The 18,619-nt window shown below is 36.3% G+C and overlaps 1 protein-coding gene and 1 pseudogene across 10 annotated transcripts in view; one reads left to right on the forward strand and one right to left on the reverse strand.

The window, feature by feature from the left end:
• NAP1L1 (nucleosome assembly protein 1 like 1) overlaps positions 1 to 18,619 on the reverse strand; it is a 38,433-nt gene that overhangs the window by 9,621 nt on the left and 10,193 nt on the right. For 4 of the 10 annotated variants that reach the window (XM_031001034.3, XM_063694167.1, XM_055358861.2 and 1 more), the window contains exons 2-8: positions 18,393 to 18,429; positions 13,091 to 13,176; positions 11,514 to 11,616; positions 4,280 to 4,421; positions 3,937 to 4,017; positions 1,907 to 1,939; positions 199 to 327 (exon numbers count right to left, since the gene is read on the reverse strand). In XM_031001034.3, coding sequence (XP_030856894.1) covers positions 199 to 327; positions 1,907 to 1,939; positions 3,937 to 4,017; positions 4,280 to 4,421; positions 11,514 to 11,616; positions 13,091 to 13,176; positions 18,393 to 18,409 — 591 coding nt within the window. In that variant the 5' untranslated portion in view covers positions 18,410 to 18,429. The remainder of the gene's footprint in view (positions 1 to 198; positions 328 to 1,906; positions 1,940 to 3,936; positions 4,018 to 4,279; positions 4,422 to 11,513; positions 11,617 to 13,090; positions 13,177 to 18,392; positions 18,430 to 18,619) is intronic. The other 6 variants (XM_031001037.3, XM_031001035.3, XM_063694168.1 and 3 more) reach the window with 3 other exon arrangements.
• LOC101124904 (density-regulated protein-like) lies at positions 1,674 to 2,761 on the forward strand (annotated as a pseudogene).

Below are 18,619 nucleotides of genomic sequence, written 5' to 3' on the forward strand. Positions count from 1 at the left end.
TCTCATTTTTTAAAATAAACTGTAATTTATTTGATTACATTAATCAAACCTGTAATTTCTCTTCTACAGATATTAGCTATTTCAAAAGTAAGCAATCATTCTAGAAAGATCAACACTGAAGAGAACAGTGATCACAGCCATTTAAACTTCAAAGATTTACCCTTCGAAGTAAACTGGTACATTTATGAATGAAATTACCTGAACCATATCACTGAGCAAGTCAACATTCTTAAAAACAGTTAACCAAAATTCAGGAATTCCTTTGGGGTCTTCTTTTTCTTCATCCTTTTTCTCATCTTCAATCTTGGCCTTTTCTTTCAATTCCTCCTTGATTAAGTGACAGCAAACATTATTTAATACATAGATTAGACCTCATGATAAAGTAGCAAAGGTATAAAAACCAAAAAGCACAGTCACCAGATATTACCTTCAAAGTTCTAGTCTATCTGTATAAACACCGCCGTTGCCCATAACAAACCTTAATCCCATCAAAATTACTGCTACCACACCCCTCCAAAGAGAACCACTAAGGTGACCAAGATGTGTAGGAAAAACCATTTTAGTAAAAAAAAAAAAAAATGTAAAAACTAATTAAAAATGAAGACTTAAGCATAATAAACAAGAAAAGCAACAGAAATACTAATTTGGTCCAATGCCTCACCCCATGGTGTTCTTAATCAAAACATTATATTCTCTTTACCAAACAACATAAAATAGCAATGCTAGAGAGGTGGATCACTTAACACAGCACTGAATGTGTGTCACAGCTCTGCCATTATTCATTGTGGGCAAGTCACTTAGAAGCCTCCATGTCTTCACTTGAAAATGGCAACAATCCTCAGCCTACCATGAAGTTAAAAAAAAAAAAAGAATATAATGAATCTACAAACTAAAAACTGTAAGCCAGGCGCACTGGCTCACGCTTGTAATCCCAGCACTTTGGGAAGTGAGGTGGGTGGATCACTTAAGGTCAGGAGTTGGAGACCAGCCTGGCCAACATGGCGAAACCCCATCTTTACTAAAAGTACAAAAAATTAGTCAGGCATGGTGGCGCACGCCTGTTACTGGGAGGAGGAGGCAGAAGAATTGCTTGAATCCAGGAGGTGGAGGTTGCAATGAGCCGAGACTGCACTCCAGCCTGGGCAACAGAGACTCAAAAAAACTATAAAAATAGGCTGGGCACAGTGGCTCAATGGTTCAAGCCCATAATCCCAACAGTTTGGGAGGCTGAGGTGCGAAGATTGCTTGAAGCCAGGAGTCTAAGACCAGCCTAGGCAAGAAGACTCTGCCTCTACCAAAAAAAGTAGATTAAGCTGGGCATAGTAGCTTCAGATAGTCCTAGCAACTTCAGAGGCTGAGATGGGAGAATAGCTTGGGCCCAGGAATGAGCTGCAGTGAGCCAAGATCATGCCAGTGTACTCCAGCCTGGGCAACACAGCAAGTCCCTGTCTCTTCAACAAAAAAACTATAAAATGTAAGGAAATAATGACTTTTTGAGTACAGATGGTGGTGCCAGGTTGAATAACAGTTCATCTGCATTATCATTCTTACAAAAAGGAAAAATATTTCCTAGGTATAAAAATACAACTGATGCTCTAGGGAGGCCCTGGCCGGGGAAACGAGTTGCATTTGTCAGTTCAGCTGGCAACAGTGGCAGGAGCAGAGCTGGCGGGGCCTGTGCAACTGCCTGGGTTTGTGAAATGGCTGCTGACGTTTCCGATTCCAATGGGGCTGACTGCAAAGGAGACCCAAGGAACAGAGCCAAGTTAGATGCTGATTACCTACTTTGAGTCCTTTATTGTGGAGTCTGTTCATTACCAATAGAGTACTGTGAATATATGCCTGATGTTGCTAAATGTAGACAATGATTAGAGAAGAATTTTCCAAATGAATATGCAAAACTTACTGTGGAAAATTCACCCAAACAAGAAGCTGGAATCTGTCAAGGTCAAGGAACAGCAGGGGAAGAAGAGGAGAAGAAAAAACAGAAGAAAGGTGGAAGGGGTCAAATAAAACAAAAAAACAAAGACGGTACCACAAAAGGTTACTATAGCCAAAATTCCCAGAGCAAAGAAGAAATATGTGACAAGGGTTGTGGCCTTGTAACTTTTGAAATTGATCTTAAATCACACAAAGATTTTTTGCTCAAAAATTCTCCTGTGGTGCCTCAGTAACAGAGGAGAATGAAATTATCATTCAAGGAGACTTTACAGATGACATAATTGAGGTCATTCAGGAAAAACAGACAGAAGTAGATGATGACAGCATCAAAGATCTTGAAGAAGTGAATTTGAAAATTTGTCTGTAGTTAATGGCCTGAACTGACAGTTGATATGGCCAAAGGGAGAGAGGCCTTCATATATATATATATATTCTACAGTAAAACTGTAGACTGCCTTCGTTCTTGGCATTTTCCCTGTTCTGTACAAGGCTGCTTATTTTTTTATTGCCAAAGTCAAATAAACAGGAGAGACTGTCATGCTCATACATGAATAGAATTTAGTCAAATAAAAAATTTTGGTTATTTGGTACCTTTTTTTTTTTGAGACGGAGTCTCACACTGTCGCCTGGGCTGGAGCGCAGTGGCGCGATCTCGGCTCACTGCAACCTCAACTTCCGAGTTCAAGTGATTCTCCTGCCTCAGCCTCCCGAGTAGGTGGGATTAGAGGCACCCGCCTCCACGCCCAGCTAATATTTTGTATTTTTAGTAGAGATGGGATTTCACCATGTTGGCCAGGCTGGTCTCGAACTCCTGACCTAGTGATTGGCCCACCTAGGCCTCCCAAAGTGCTGGGATTACAGGCATGAGCCACTGTGCCTGGCCTTTCTCTTTCTCTCTTTTTATTTTTTGAAAAACCCGGTAGACTTTGTGGTGACCATTTTTGTTGATTATTTTACTGATCTAAAGCTGAGTGATTTTTTAAAAGAATTTGAATTTGGCTTCCTCACCAATAATATGTCTCCTTGCTTCTTTGATGTGATAGTTTTGAGATGGGTGAGAATCTAACAGATCTGTGGTTGAATTTGCTTTGCTGTTATCAAGTCCACCCTATGGGCACAATAACATACTGTTGGTAGGAGTTGTTGGAGCTATTCTGGAGATTATTTGGTAAAGTATACTAGAAGCCTTAAAACCATGTATGTGCACTGTTTGAACCAGTAAGCCACTTCTTTGAAATTAGAAGACATTAGAAGAAACAATAAGCCTTGCAATAAAACTTATGGATGAAAGTATTCATCACAATATGATTTATAATAAAAATTGCAAATGTTATAAGTGAACAATTGCAAAATGGTTAAGGAAGTGATGGTGCACTGTGTGGTATGTTTATGTTTAAAGATGTGGTATGCATATGTTTAAAGAATCATATTTTCTAAGATTATTTACATGTTTGGTAATGTCAAGTGGGGGCACCCCAGATACATTTTAGACATTTAATCATCATCGTTCTGAGTGGAAGGCCATTCAGAGATGCTAGAGGTTCTTATTCTGGATATAAATTACATGAGTAAAATTCTACTAACCAATTAAAAATAATGTACACCCATGTTCAATATACAGTCCTGGAAATAGCAATTGAAATATGTCTTTTCACAAGAGAAAATGACAGTTTTAATGCTCCATCAGATGAATTCGAACTTTAAGTCAGGTGCTGCAAATTGGAAATAAGACTTGTGGTGTTTTAAACTGCTGCGGACACTTAAGAAACTTAGAACCCATGAAACCACTATTTATTGCCATGCAAATGACAATCTTGAATGACTGTTTTTTAAAAATAAAGTATTAGAAAAACATGTAATAAAGAGGTAAAATTAAAAAATGAAAAAATACAACTGGTTATATAATATTGTACTCCATCATTAAATGCTAACATTTCTGACAAGTCCTAAGATTTTATCATCTAAAAAACATACTAAAATAAAGTTGGTACTAACCGAAATCTCATCTTCTTCATCTGGTTTCCATTCACACTCTTCTTCCGTAGGTTCATAAATTGCATTAATAATTTCAAATCGCTAAAATGATTTAAAAAAAAAAAAAGGCTGTATAAAAACACTGGCATCCAAGCTAAAACCAGTGGTTTCTCACTAAGAAGTCTTACAAATTTAACAAATGCATACCACAACTTTAACTGCTATTATTGATAGTTCCTCCAAGTGCTGCCTCTAATAACAATTTCAATGAGAGTTCTAAAGACTAACCTCTTCCAAGTCTGCTTATATTTCCAGAATTCGTCTTCTAGAATGTTAAATTAAACAAAGTAGGAGAAAGCATTACCTTATCAAATAGAGGCTGATAGAGAACAGCATACTTCCTTTCAAGATCGTGAACTTCCTCATAGAATTTGGCTTCTATCTGTGCACATTTAACTTGCAGGTTTTTGAGAGCATTCACTCGTCTTTTAACTACCCTAGGCAGGCTGAAAGGTTAGAAATCAGTTATATAGCATCAGAGTAAAATGGAAGTCACACTTTTTTTGTCATACTGAAACTGAAGCATTGGAGTTAGTGAATGACAGGTTTTTTATCTGAAGCAAAAAGGTAGATTCAAAGTAAATAAAAATCAAATAGATATAAATATATTGATCCACTGGCTATATTTCAAAAGTAGAAATGTAACTGGGTAAATTGATAAACAAAATGTAAATCATATTGTCAACCCTAAATCTTTACCCAAGTTAAGTGTTGGACTTGTCATTGCTGAAGTCATGGACAGACCATCTTAATTCTGAGAACAATGATTACTTGGATTTTTCTTTTACATATATCTCACCCATACAAGTTATTAGGAAAAAGGAGGGGAGCATAGGCATATCAGGAAAAAGGACAAGATTCCACACACCATTGTTTTTTTAGTCTCCATATTTAATTAGGAATTAGTAATTACATTATTAAATACAAGTGTAACATACTATAAAGAGGAGACATGTATTTTTAAAATAACAGCTTTAGGGCCAGGTGCTACGGCTCACAATTGTAGTCCCAGCACCTTGGGAAGCCGAGGCAGGTGGATTCCTTTAGCCCAAAAGCTCAAGACCACCCTGGGCAACATGACAAAACCCTGTCCTTACAAAAAATACAAAAATTAGCTGGGTGTGGTGGTGCATGCCTGTGGTCCCAGCCACTTGGAAGGCTAAGATGAGAGCATCGCCTGAGCCTGGGATGTCGAGGCTGAATTGAGCAAGATTGCACCACCACTGCACTCCAGCCTGGCTGACAGAATGAGACCCTGTCTCAAAAATAAATAACAGCTTTGATGAGATAAAATTCATACACCATACAATGAACTGTGAAGCACTATTTTGTTAAAATTTTATTTTAGGTTTAGGGGTGTATGTGAAGGTTTGCTATACAGATTATTTTATCACCCAAGTATTAAGCCCAGTACCCAATACTTAATTTTCTGCTCCTCTCCCTCCTCCCACACTCCACCCTCAAGTAACCCCAGTGTCTGTTGTTTCCTTCTTTGTGTTCATGAGTTCTCATCATTTAGCTCCTACTGGTAAGTAAGAATGTACGATATTTGGTTCTCTGTTCATGTGTTAGTTTGTTAAGGATAATAGCCTCTAGCTCCGTCCACGTTCCTACAAAAGACATGATCTCGTTCTTTGTATGGCTGCAAGTATTACGTGGTGTATACATTTTCTGTATCAGATCTGTCATTGATGGGCATTTAGGTTGATTCCATGTCTGCTAATGTGAACAGGGGGCACTGATTTTTAAAAGGTTATACACACTAGGTTATGAGTCTCCTAAAGAATGATTAAACCTCTCTAACAATAAATGTTCACACTTAAAATTTAAATAACTTCAGAGAATCTGTGCAACAGATACAAAATCCAGGTTAAACTTTCCTGCCACAAACTTTTGTAAATCAAATAATTCACTTACTTAGCCACCAGTTTACTTAGGATTATTAGAAATAAAAAACAACCACTTGAAGATATCAACTTTCTATTTCTGTTAATTTTAAGTAAAAAGCACTATTCTGCCAAGGTGGTGAACTAGCATGGGCTTCTGGCTTTTCTTGCTCCCCCAAAAAGCTAATCCCAGAAACTTTAGAACAAGAATGAAGCAACTACTGAGGCACACACACACCATAAGCAATTTCAGGTAAGACTGGAGGTTGTGTTTAACTGTACAGGGTAACCAACAACTTAGGGAGGGAATGGCCACAGTAGGTAGCAGTGCGGACAAACTGGAAGATAGCAGTTCCGCAAGAAAGCTTTTTAAGTTCTGCTCCTGCCTTGCAACAATCGTTGTCTGTCATCTTCACCCTTCACAAGAGCCCAATGCGAGGGTTGATGAAAGCTGCACTGGTTCAAAGCCTTCAAACATGTATTTGATCCAATCTAGGAATGATGAATTGACAACCAAAGGAGACTAGTCCCCCACCCTACAAAGCACACCATAAAAATTGCCTGAACTGGCAGCAAACTTTCAGTCTAAGGCAACTAGTGCTCTACTACTTAGGCTCACCCTGCGCCCTTCTCCTTGTCACAGACCTTCATTTCTCCCCAAATATTCATTATTAGGGTAACTGGTATTGCCTAATGTACTGGAGCTCAAAGAATAACTAGAAACTTCAAGGGTACAATTTCTATGAAAGAGTGAAATGATTATCATCTGAAGCAGCATAACTAGAGAATTTAAACAAGAATATTAATATACTTAGAGATGAGGAAGATTGACATGCAACAAGACCAAGAAATCTACAACAGAGTGGGAATGTTAAGTATGAAAAATACAATAACTAAAATAGGCAACAAATAAGAGAAACAGGATAGATTCGACTGAAGATAAAGTCCATGATGTTGAAAAGTTCTACCAGAAGGCAGCATGAAAGACAGATGGAAAATAGAAAAGCTCTGAGATATGGACGACAAAAGTAGCAATAGCTGACAGAGAAGGGGTACGATCTCTTCACATATGAGAATGATACATTTCTCAGCATTAAAGCAATATAAAAATCCTTACTCTGCTTCCTAGACATGTTAATGAGATTTATGAATATCACAGACAAAAGAAAATTCTAAAGGTGTCCAGTGAGAAAGAATAACCTACAAAGAAAAAGGAATCAGACTAACAACAGGCATTAAAAGAAACACTGAAATAAAGAAAAAAAATAAATTGTAGTTTTTAAGAACTCTGAATTTACTATTTCATAGCCAAACTATTATTCAGATATAAAAGCAGGACAAAAATTATATCAGGTATACCAGGCTTCAGGTTTGCCACAGATACTCACTATATATTACTAAAAGCAACTTTTGAGGAAATTTTTTTAAAAATCCAGCAGATTCTATTTAAGGTATGGGTGTGGTCAAATATCTTGGTAAATTTCTTGCCTTGAAGGGAAAAATAGAGGGCCAGAGAAAGCACATTTATAAACAATATAAATATTGGTAAATTTAAGAAATCAACAGGGGTAAATAAACTTAGATATTTGGTTATAAGCCACTACCATAGTAACAAAAATCAATGCCATTAACTTTGGAACCAGAAGGCGACTTGATCTATCCAATAGGAAGCAGAAAAGAAGGAAGAAAGACCCAAAGTAAAATAAATTAAAAAATAGAGAAAGATGGCAGCAATAAATCCAAAAACAATACAACTTCTAAGAAATGCAAAGTTAGACTTACTAATAATAAAGAAGCAAACATTGAGGCCGAGTGTGGTGGCTCATGCCTGTAATCCCAGCACTCTGGGGAGCCCAGGCAGGTGAATTGCTTTAACTCGGGAGTTCGAGACTAGCCCAGGCAACATGGCAAAACCCCATCTCTACAAGAATACAAAAATTAGCCAGGCATGGCTGTGCGTGCCTATAGTCCCAGCTACTTGGGAGGCTGAGGCAGGAGAATCGCTTGAGCCGAAGGATGAGGCTGCAGTGAGCCATCATTGTGCCATGGTACTCCAGCCTGGATGACAAAGCGAGACACTGTATCCAAAAAATAAAAGCAGCAAACACTGATACTAGAGGAAGACACAAAGATGAAAAGATGGAAAAAAAAGACATACTAGGTTAAAAGTTTGAAAAAAAAAAAGAAAAAAAAGAGGCTGGGGGTGATGGCTTATGCCTGTATTCCCAGCGCTTTGGAAGACCAAGGTGGGCCCAAGAGTTCGAGACCAGTCTGGGCAACATAGGGAGACCCCCATCTCTACAAAAATAACAGCCAGGCATGATGATATGTACCTGTGGCTCCCAGCTACTTGGGAGGCTGAGGTGGGAGGATCACAGTGAGCCATGAGTGTGCCACTGTACTCCAGAGTGGATCACAGAGTGAGGCCTTGTCATAAAAGCTGGGGGTTGTTATTGTAATATCAGACAAATAAAAATTATGACCCCACCCAAAAAACATTATAAAACACAAAGGAAGACACATATCAGTAAAATGAAACAAGAGAACAAGAAATGTTCATCACAAATATCATACACCTAATATGGCTTCAAAATATTTCAATCTACAAATGACAGAAAAAACTGTCAGGTCAAACAGACAACCAATAAGCAGAAATAAAGAGAAGTTGAACAATACAATAAGCTTGAGCTATTAATTTCAGCATACAGATCTTCACACTCAACATTTACAAAAGTAAGAGTATTAAGGCCATAAAAAACACAAATTAAAAAATAAAAATAAAATGAATTAAGCATTCAATTTAAAAAACTGGAAAGAGTAACACAGAGCAATCCTAAAAAAGAGATAACAGCAGCAGTAACAAAAGACAGTATGGAAAAGGAAAACCAAAAGCAAAATTAATATTCTAAAAACATTTAATAAGATCAAGACAACCAGCAGAATTAAGATGCAAAATACAGAATATGAAAACCAGATTTTTAAAACTATTGTAAACTATGTACTAATCAATTTTAAACCTAAATATGTACATGTTTAAAATATGAAACTCCAAAACTGATGAGAGAACTTGAATAAATTAGTATGTTTAAAAAAAAAAAATTCTCCAAAACTCCCCTGGACCTCTACTTCCAACTCCAAAGGCCCAAAGTAAATTTTTAGAAGAGTTCTACCCTAAGAACTGCTAATTGCTATCTTATACAAGTTGTTTCAGGAAACAGGAAAAATTTAAAAAGCTGCTCCATTCCTTAGGCAATTGAAATCTTGACTCCAAAAACCAGTTAAATATTACCACTTCCTGAAACTTTCTTTATGCACCATACATACATGCATGCACACAACACAAGCTCATTTCACTAACAAGTAAGAACTGTAAAATTCAATTACTCAACAATGTAACAACACATCATGATTCAATTTACTACAGGAATGCAAGGCTAGTTTGATATCCAAAATAAGTATTTCCAAAACATGTATTTACTATTTACTTAATATACTGAAGAGAAAAGTTCAATAGAGCATCTTAATTGATACAGTTAAAAAAAAAACCAAAGGTCAGATTAAAAAACAGTAAATAGGCACTGAATTTAATGGAGATTTTATATTCATTCCCAGTATGAATAGAAATAAGACAAAGAATACTAATGTTTAACACAGTAGTGAAAGTCCTGGTAATGTTGTAAAGAAAAGTATGTGGTATAATGTAATGTGGAAGAACAGAGCTAAAACTGCCATTATTTGCAGATAAAATCTTGTGACTAGGGGGGCAAAACAGAACACATTACTACAATAAATTTAGCAAAGTTACTGGATACAAGAGCAACTTAAAAAAAAAAAAAAAACAGCAATCCTCTGTAAATCAAGAACAGCCAAACAGAAAATACAAAAAAAGATGCTATTCACAACAGCCACACAAAATATACAGAAATTAACTTTACCAACAGACTCTATGAGGATAACTTTGAAACTAAAGACACAGAATGTGACCTGAATAATTAGAAGTATGTGGATGAGACAATATTAAAATATATAATTCTGTAAACCTACAAATGCAATATAATTCCTATCAACGTTTTAAGGTTTTTTTGCTTGTTGACAACCCTGGTAAACTTAACTGTCAAAAATGTGGATGATTGGGGGAGAAGTATGAAAGGATGCAACCTGCCCTGCCAAATATTAAGACAACTATAAAGTCATAGTAATTAAGTGTGACAATGACAAGAGACAAAGACCAATAAAACATAAGAGTGCTGCTCAAAGACAAACATAGGTGTTTACAACTTGATATGCAATGAAGGTAGGTGGTACACCTAAATGGGGGAACAATGGATTGATTAGTGAATAGTGTTAAAAAAAAAAAAAAACAAAAAACAAAAAACTAGCTCATGTCACTGGAGGAGGACCCAAAATAAATAAATAAATAAATAAATAAATAAATAAACCTAGCTCAAAAAATGAGGCAGAAAAAAAAGGAACTGGAAGCCTACGTACAACAAATACAAAGGTAGACTCTAAAGGGATTTAAGACCTAAATGTAAAAGGTGAAACTATTCAATACGAAATGTAGCAGAAACCAGGAGGGACTTCTTAAAAAGTTTCAAAAGCACAAGCCCTAGGGCAAAATATTTTACTAAAATAAAACTTAACTGTTTACCAGAGGACTCCCTGGATAAATCAGTAGAAATGACACATTATTTAGAATGTCTAAAAACTGACAAGGGAATAACATTTGGAATACAAAGACTTTTGCAAAGCATTAAAAAAAAATTGCAATCTCAACAAGAAAGTGGAAAAAAGGTACCAATGGGCAACGAAAAAGGTTCAAGCATTATGAAGAAAAGCTAAAAACTCATTAGAAATCATAAAATACAAATAAGACAAAATGAGTCCACACCTCTTAGACTGATTTAAAAATAAAAACAAAAACACTATGAAGCTGGATGGTGCCAATTGTTGGCAGACATGAAGATGAATCTATCTTCTTGCATTGAGTACAGTATTTCTGGAAATCATGCTAGAAGTTTAATACTTAAAGGCTTCCATACTCTATGTAGGTGGCAATCCCACTGCTGAGCACACATCTCAAAGAAATTCTCACACAGTTCCTTTACAGGACATGTACAAAGATGTCTATAACAATAGAATTTGTGTTGATAAATAAGTCCATCATAGGAAAAGCAGATAATAAAACACAGCGAACACATACCACAGAGAACTAGGCAACATTTAGAAGCTACTAACTATAATTAACATATAGACAGTAACTGAATGGATCTTAAAATCACAAAAAAGTTTTTTAAATGTGTAAGCTGAGTAAGATATTCATGCTATTAATAATGATTTATGTCATCAGTGAAATAAGAAATCTGTATTTCTTCTAATTCTGTGCATTTCTAACATACCTCTAAACAAATCTCTGAAATGCTCAAGATCAGTATACTTCCTATAAACTTGAACCAAAATAAATAAACTTTAAAAGACCAATGCAAACAGGTGGTACTAAGCACAATTTTAAACTTCCAATAATCCTATACTGGATACTAACAGACAATAGGTTTCCACTATTGCATATCTAAATCCTAGATGGTCTTAAAAATAGATACGCCTGCAACGTTGATTACAGAAAGAAAAATAAGGACTATGGAAAAGTTGTACCTTTCAATGTATCCTGTTGGTGTTTCTACCAGACCATCAAGTCTTTCTTGAAGGGCTGCAAGAATCTGAGGATTTTGCATCATCTGAACAGTTAGCTGACGTGCTTTAAAAAAAAAAGGGCATCGAAAGAAGGATTTTATGAAAATGTATTATGCTTTTTTAATAGGACAATCCAATCTCATGAAGTTTTCCTAACTGGCCCATAAATTGCTGGTATATCTAATGAGTAGAGACGGGCAGGGAAAGCTAAAGAGAATACACTCTAGGAAAACCCAATGTTCAGGAATAATTCAGATTCCTAATCTATCTCTAGTCAAGACAGTTCTCAAGGCCACTGCCACAACTATATGAACAATATCCTTTCTCTTCCTGGTATGCTGTGTTCCACCCACCTTGCATTTTAGGAAGCTCAAAGCTTCATTCAGATGCCTATCTATGACTCTTGACAGTCCTCTGAATGCAGACAACACATATCAGAAAACTGCAAATATACTGACAGTTTTAGGCCCAGGAGAAAGGTGAAGTGAGTGATCTGAATGTTTATGTTTGATGCTTGTGTAATGTATTTCTATGTGTATGAATAAAGTTAATAAAGTTAATAGTTGGGACAGTCAAAGACTGTAACTAAAGCCAAACAAAATGTGGTTTTCAATGGCTGTTTAAAAACATACTCAATCCAAATATGCACTAGACTTATACAAAACAAATTACATTACTAACCTTCTCTTCATCATCAATACAGTTATTACACAAAGTGCCATAAACTTAATTTTCCCAATTACTTTTTTTGAGGTCAATTTACTTCTGATAATAATTCAATTACTGGATGATGTACACACAGCCAGGATAACCAATACAGATTTTTAAATATCAATATTGGTCACTGAGGATACAGTTCTGTATCTGTTAAGAAAATGTTACTAAACAAAAGCTGAAGCTATTAATACAAGTTCTGAAGTCTTTTCACAATTAACTTCCATCCGGCTTAAAAATGAAAAGCTGAGTCATCTGGTACCTTAATATTCTTGGCCCAGATCTACAAGACATACCCTAAGCAGTACAATCCCCCACCACCACTCCTTTTAAAAAGTATCTGCTAAAATAAATTGTGAATATTACCTACATTTAATAAATGGCTCTTCTGCTTGAAGGAGTGGATTTTTAAAAAGACACACACTACATGTTCTCCATATATTAAACACTAAACATACTGTTATAAGCACCACATCACAACCTGTAACATTTCTAAATTCAGACAGAACTCATGGGCAGCTGTTTGACACAAGTACACCAAGTCACTCCAACAATGCAGGATGCAAACAATGACTTCTAATTGAGTTGCTGTATCTATACCTACCCGCCCCTTTCTCTCCCTCTCTCTCAAACACACACACACACACACACACACACACACACACACACACACACACACACACACACACACTTACTAGAAGTATGGACCAGTAGATAAATGGGACAATGAGCAAGGGTCCAAAAAAATACACTGGTACTTATAACTACCCTCTAGTAGACATGTGCCAGCAATCACTGGCTCCTGAAGTAATTTAAAGTAATACCTTTGATTTTTGTTTCTTCACCAGTTTCCTCTTCTTCTACTTCTTCAACATCATCCAAATCTTGATCAAGTTCAGACTGTTCTTTGCTATAATATCATAGTATCACACCAAGGTTCAAATGTACCAATTACCAAAAAAAGTTACAGAAAAACTTAAAATTCATTTTCAAAATTAGTATCTCTTTCAAAGACATGAAATAGGAAATTCAAAAGGTAATTCCGTTTTCTAACTTCATATGTAAACAAGTACACACTGGAAGTGCTTAAACTTTCATTAAAAGCATCTGGTCAAATGTAAAGTTTATACTTTTGAAGCTTTATAAAATTGGTTTTGCAGGTTTTTGGGGAATGTGATGTCAACAAGTACGTGCATTCAACCGAATATCTACTGATTTTATTTTTCCTTCTGAGTAACAACATTCTCATTTTATATGAGATGGCAACACACCAAGCTAAAAGTCTACATTTCCTAGCCTACCTTTAGCTAGACTATTTTGACAGCAAGATAAAAAAGCAGAAATGCTGTATTTCTTTGAGGAAGTATCCTTAACAGGATGGTAGATAGCTGGGAAGCCTTTATCTTAATCCCTCTCCCCCTCCCACTTAGAATATGAATGTGATGGCTCAAGCTCCAGCAGCCACACTGGACCAGGAGGCATCCTAGAGAATGAAAGGCACCAGCTAAAGAAAAAGGAGTTAGGAAAACAGAAGAGTCCTGGATCCCTCATGGCTGTGGAGCAACAATACTAGCCTATACTATCTTTGGAGTTTCCTTTTCTTTACTTCATAGTGGAGGTCAGAAAGAATAAAGTGAAGACTTCTGAGTCTAGCTCTTGTTTAGAACAAAGCCAAGATGATAGCACCATTCAAAGAGAAGGTTAAAAAGTAATAAGATAGCATCCTTCCCATTTCATCTTAAAAAAAAAAAAATCACCAAAAATCTAATTTTTGAACATGAGATTACATCTAGCATTAGAAAGGAAAATAAGGATTCCTAAGTCAATATAAAACGTCATTGTATAATTCCTGTGTAAATTTTTTATTTTAACATTTGGATTAGAAATGTAGTTGCTTTTGTGTCTAAACAGCATTTGAAAAATTAATTTTCCATAGGGACAAATAATGACTTAATTTTCATACAAGTACAGAAAAAAATCAACTGTACTCTGGCAGCATAATTCAGTCTTCAGAAATGATACATATAATTTCTGAAAGCTTTTTTTTTTTTTTTTGGGAGACAGTGTCTTGCTCTGTCACCCAGGCTGCCTGTAGTGCAATGGCACAATCTCAGCTCACTGCAACCTCTGCCCCCCAAGCTCAAGCAATTCTCATGCCTCAGCCTCCTGAATAGCTGGGACTACAGGAGTGCGCCACTGCACCTGGCTAATTTTTGTATTTTTAGTAGAGACAGGCTGGGCTGGTCTCAAACTCCTGGCCTCAGGTGATCCTCCCACATCCGCCTTCCAAAATCCTGGGATTACAGGCATAAGCCACCATGCCCAGCCTATTTCTGGAAGAACTTTGATTTAGTATAAACTTTAAGTGTTTGATAAGTGTACACGCTTAAGGGTCACTGGTTACAGATAACTGGAGCATCTCCTCCTCTCGTGTCTTTAATCAACTGAACATCTATATCCAAAGGCTTTAAAACAGCTGTCCACAAAGTACGCCCATGTGGCCAAATCCAGCCCACCCTATTATTGTAAATAAAATTTTATTGGAACACAGATGCACTACACATTTATGTATTGTCTGCTTTCACACTACATCAGCAGAGTTGAGTACAGTCATCCCTCAGAGTCTATGATGGACTGGTTCCAGGAAACCTCCCTACCAAAATCCTGGGATGTTCAAGTCCCTTATATAAAATGGCACAGTAATTACAACTAACCTATGCACATCCTCCTGCATACTTTAAATCACCTCTAGATTACTTATAATAATACTATATACCATGTAAACGTTATGTAAATAGTTGTATTATGCTGGGCCAGACAAAGTGGCTCATGCCTACAATCCCAACATTCTGGTAGCCAAGGCAAGAGGATCACTGGAGGCCAGGAGTTCAAGACCAGCCTGATCAACACAGTAAGAATTCTCTATTAAAAACAAAACAAACAAACAATAGTTGTTATGTTCTATTGCTTATTTGTATTTATTATTGTGCTGTTATATTTTATTGTTTTTTACCCTAATATTTTCCATCTGCAGTTGGTTGAATTCATAGATGCAAACTCATGGGTGCTGAACCCACAGACACAGAGGGCCAACTGCAGTTAGAGAATCGTATGTGGCCCAAAATGCTGAAAATGTTTACCACCAAGCCTTTTACAGAGAAAGGTTTACTGACTCTGGTTTTCAAGCACAAGAATCCCCTCTGACTTCCACCCTCCCAGGGCTAACAGGCATCCAAAATTAAATAATAAGGAAGGGGGAAATCAAGCTGTCACAACCAATTTACTCTTTTTAAAGTTTAAAATGAGAGTTTCAAAGTTAAGATGGCAGATGCCACAAACTCATCTGATCTTAATCCTTCTAAAATCTCCACTAAAATTATGATAAAGGGTTTTTTTGTTTTGTTTTGTTAGCAGGCTAACACTGAAATCAAAGAAAACAAGGGCAGCAACATTTTGGAAGCTGGAAACCAGACAAGTGATAATTTCATTGAGAGAACTGAAATCTAAGATTAGCAGTGGGGAAAGCTGAGAAGCAGCCCAATCACAGTCTTCAAAAGGATAAGAACTGGTAGTACCAGGTACATTTCTAGAACTAGGGCAAGAGGTGGGACAGGAGAGAAGGTTGCTAAAACAAGAAAGTAAAAACTGATAAGCAGTTAAATCATTAGATCTTCTCCACACTAGCAGAAATATTCAGTTTCCTCTCAGGAAAGGGTAAAATTCAGAACTTGGACTGCAAGACAACAGACACAGTCAACAGTATCAAAGATATAGGACTATGTACACATTAGAATGCTAAATGTAGAGCCTCCTCTACATTTAAAGGAACACCAGAAGCCAGATCTTTACCCAGACACTGTTCAACGATGAATCTGACTAGCCCAAAAAAAAAAAAATGACCATTCTAACACTGGGGTTTCTAACGAATGCCCACTCTGGTGACCCTACACTGAAATCCCAAATTAACAAGCCTCCCCACTCCAACGCTCAAATTTTCCAATCAATTTTCTTTTTTAAACATGTCTGAATTGTCCCTACACCCCACCCAATCCAATCTTAATGAGCAGCCAACCAAGTATTGATTTATATTTGAGGAAACCATCCTAGATTGAGACCAAAACAAATGAGGGAAAGAAAATGTAAGAGCAAATGGACTATAAAGATGGAAGAAACATCCAGAGAAAAGACATTATCATCTATGAAACAAGAAGAGGATGCTATTTAAAAAAAAAAACAAAAAACAAAAAAAACAGGAAGAACGAAGCAGGTCTTTGAAACTAAAACAACAGAAATTTTAAAACTCAACACAAGCTGAGTCTTCAGTTCTGTCCAGAAAGAAGAGCAAAGAGACAGAGATGGAAAATAGGACAAAAGATCATGAGAGCAATCCAACACACAACATCTAATAGTAGCTCCAGAAAGAGAAAACAAATGAGGCAATCACAAACTTCAATCAAGAATATCCCTGAACTAAAAGCCACTGAATTGCTGCACTGAAAGGGTCCACCACTGAATATGTAACATTAAGAGAAAAAAAAAAAATGTGAAAATTTCAGAACTCTGAAGCCAGAGTAGCTTCCAGAAATGTATATATAGTGTAAATGTACATATTTCTTAATTATCACACACAAATGGTTAATTACAATGACTCTGAACTTCAACACAGCAACCCTGGAAGCAAGGTGACAATGAAGCAATGCCTTCAAAATTCTGAAGAAAAATGATCCCATCTTACTATCCTACACCCAAACTATCCGGCATAAAGGTAGAATAGTCGTTTTCAGTCATGACATGTCTTAAAATAATTTAGCTCCCTTGTACTCTTCCAAGAAGGTACTAACAAACTGAGAAAGCAATGTGAGATATGGCAAACAACAAACCCAAGAGGAGAAACAAGGTGAAACCTCGGGAAGATAGTAAAATAGATCCAATGACAGCCATGTCACCAAGGTTAAGCAATCCAAATTAGAGGTGTGACACAGGAGACAATCACTTTGGGAACCATTATTATTAAAAATGCCGTTTCCACTCTTCTGGTTTTTTTTTAATGCTGAAGACAGAATGCATAAGTCACTCATCTGTTTTTTTTTAATGCTGAAGATAAAATGCGTAAGAGTGGCCCAAATTCTTATTTGTACTTCTATGTGTTGATCTCGTACTGAAGTTTCCAGCCCTCCCACTATCATTCGCTGATGCCTACAACAGCTATGGAAAATAATTTAGCATCCCCTCACTCCCAAGTGCTCTATTTTAACCCAGGCTACTGTAAAATTACACGCGACAAACACTGTGTACCTCATCCCATTCTTCCTGACCCTGTTTCTATAAAACATCCATCCACATTAGAATCCTGCCACGTGCCAACTTGATTAAACCTATACTTCCCAGGACACATGACCTTGCCCAATACTTCTCCACAATAAGTCTTTATAAAGCCTCAGGAAACTTGAGGCCAGACTATGACCCAGATAGTCTTTCTTCCTTGTTATCCTATCTTATAGCCTTCAATTAACAGTGGCAAAGTGGCAATGTTGCTTTACATAGCTAACTTTGTGATCACTATTCAGATTTTCTAAATTAAACACTGATTATTTATAGGTGGTAAAGCTCTGAAGGAAAGCAAAGAAAGGAATTAGCAAAAGCCAGGATAGCACTTATAAGCCTGCAAGGAAAAGGTGCAATTGAGAAGGGGCACACAAGGCTTCTGATAGTAATGTTCTATTTTTAACTTGTCTGAATATTCCTTGAGCTCTATATATAAATACATTTTATACACATTTTGGGTGTTTGGTACATTACAATGCAAGCAGTAAATCTTTGGGAAATATATACAATAAAAATGAATTCTGCAAGTATTTATAATCCATTATCATGCTCAGCACTTTCTTAAAAACGGTGACAAATGGTTTAGTATATATGATGGTTTCGAATATACGATCATAAATATGCTAATGATCATATATTCTATATTTTACCTTGAATACAATGCACTAGACTTTTGTAAAAGTAGGTACTAAGCATTACTAACTACATTTTCATAATATATAATTCATACTACTTGCTGTTAAGAACAGAGTACAAAGTGATGCCAAATCTCTGAAAAAGAACCAACTCTCTGCCACTTACTTGTCAATGTCTGCCATGTTGTAAGAACTCCAAATATCTATGGAGAGAAACATCAATGTTAAAAAAAAGTATATGATTAAAAAAAAATAAGAAACCAAAACCCTTTAAATCAATACCATGCTGAAAACTATCCCAAGAAATGTCTACTTCCTTTAAAATACTATCAGTGTTAAGAAGAAAAAACTCATGGAACATGCAAATTCTTCCTTACTAGTACCAAAAATAAT

The sequence above is a fragment of the Gorilla gorilla genome, chromosome 10, assembly GCF_029281585.2.
Source record: "Gorilla gorilla gorilla isolate KB3781 chromosome 10, NHGRI_mGorGor1-v2.1_pri, whole genome shotgun sequence".
Classification (NCBI taxonomy): Eukaryota; Metazoa; Chordata; class Mammalia; order Primates; family Hominidae; genus Gorilla; species Gorilla gorilla.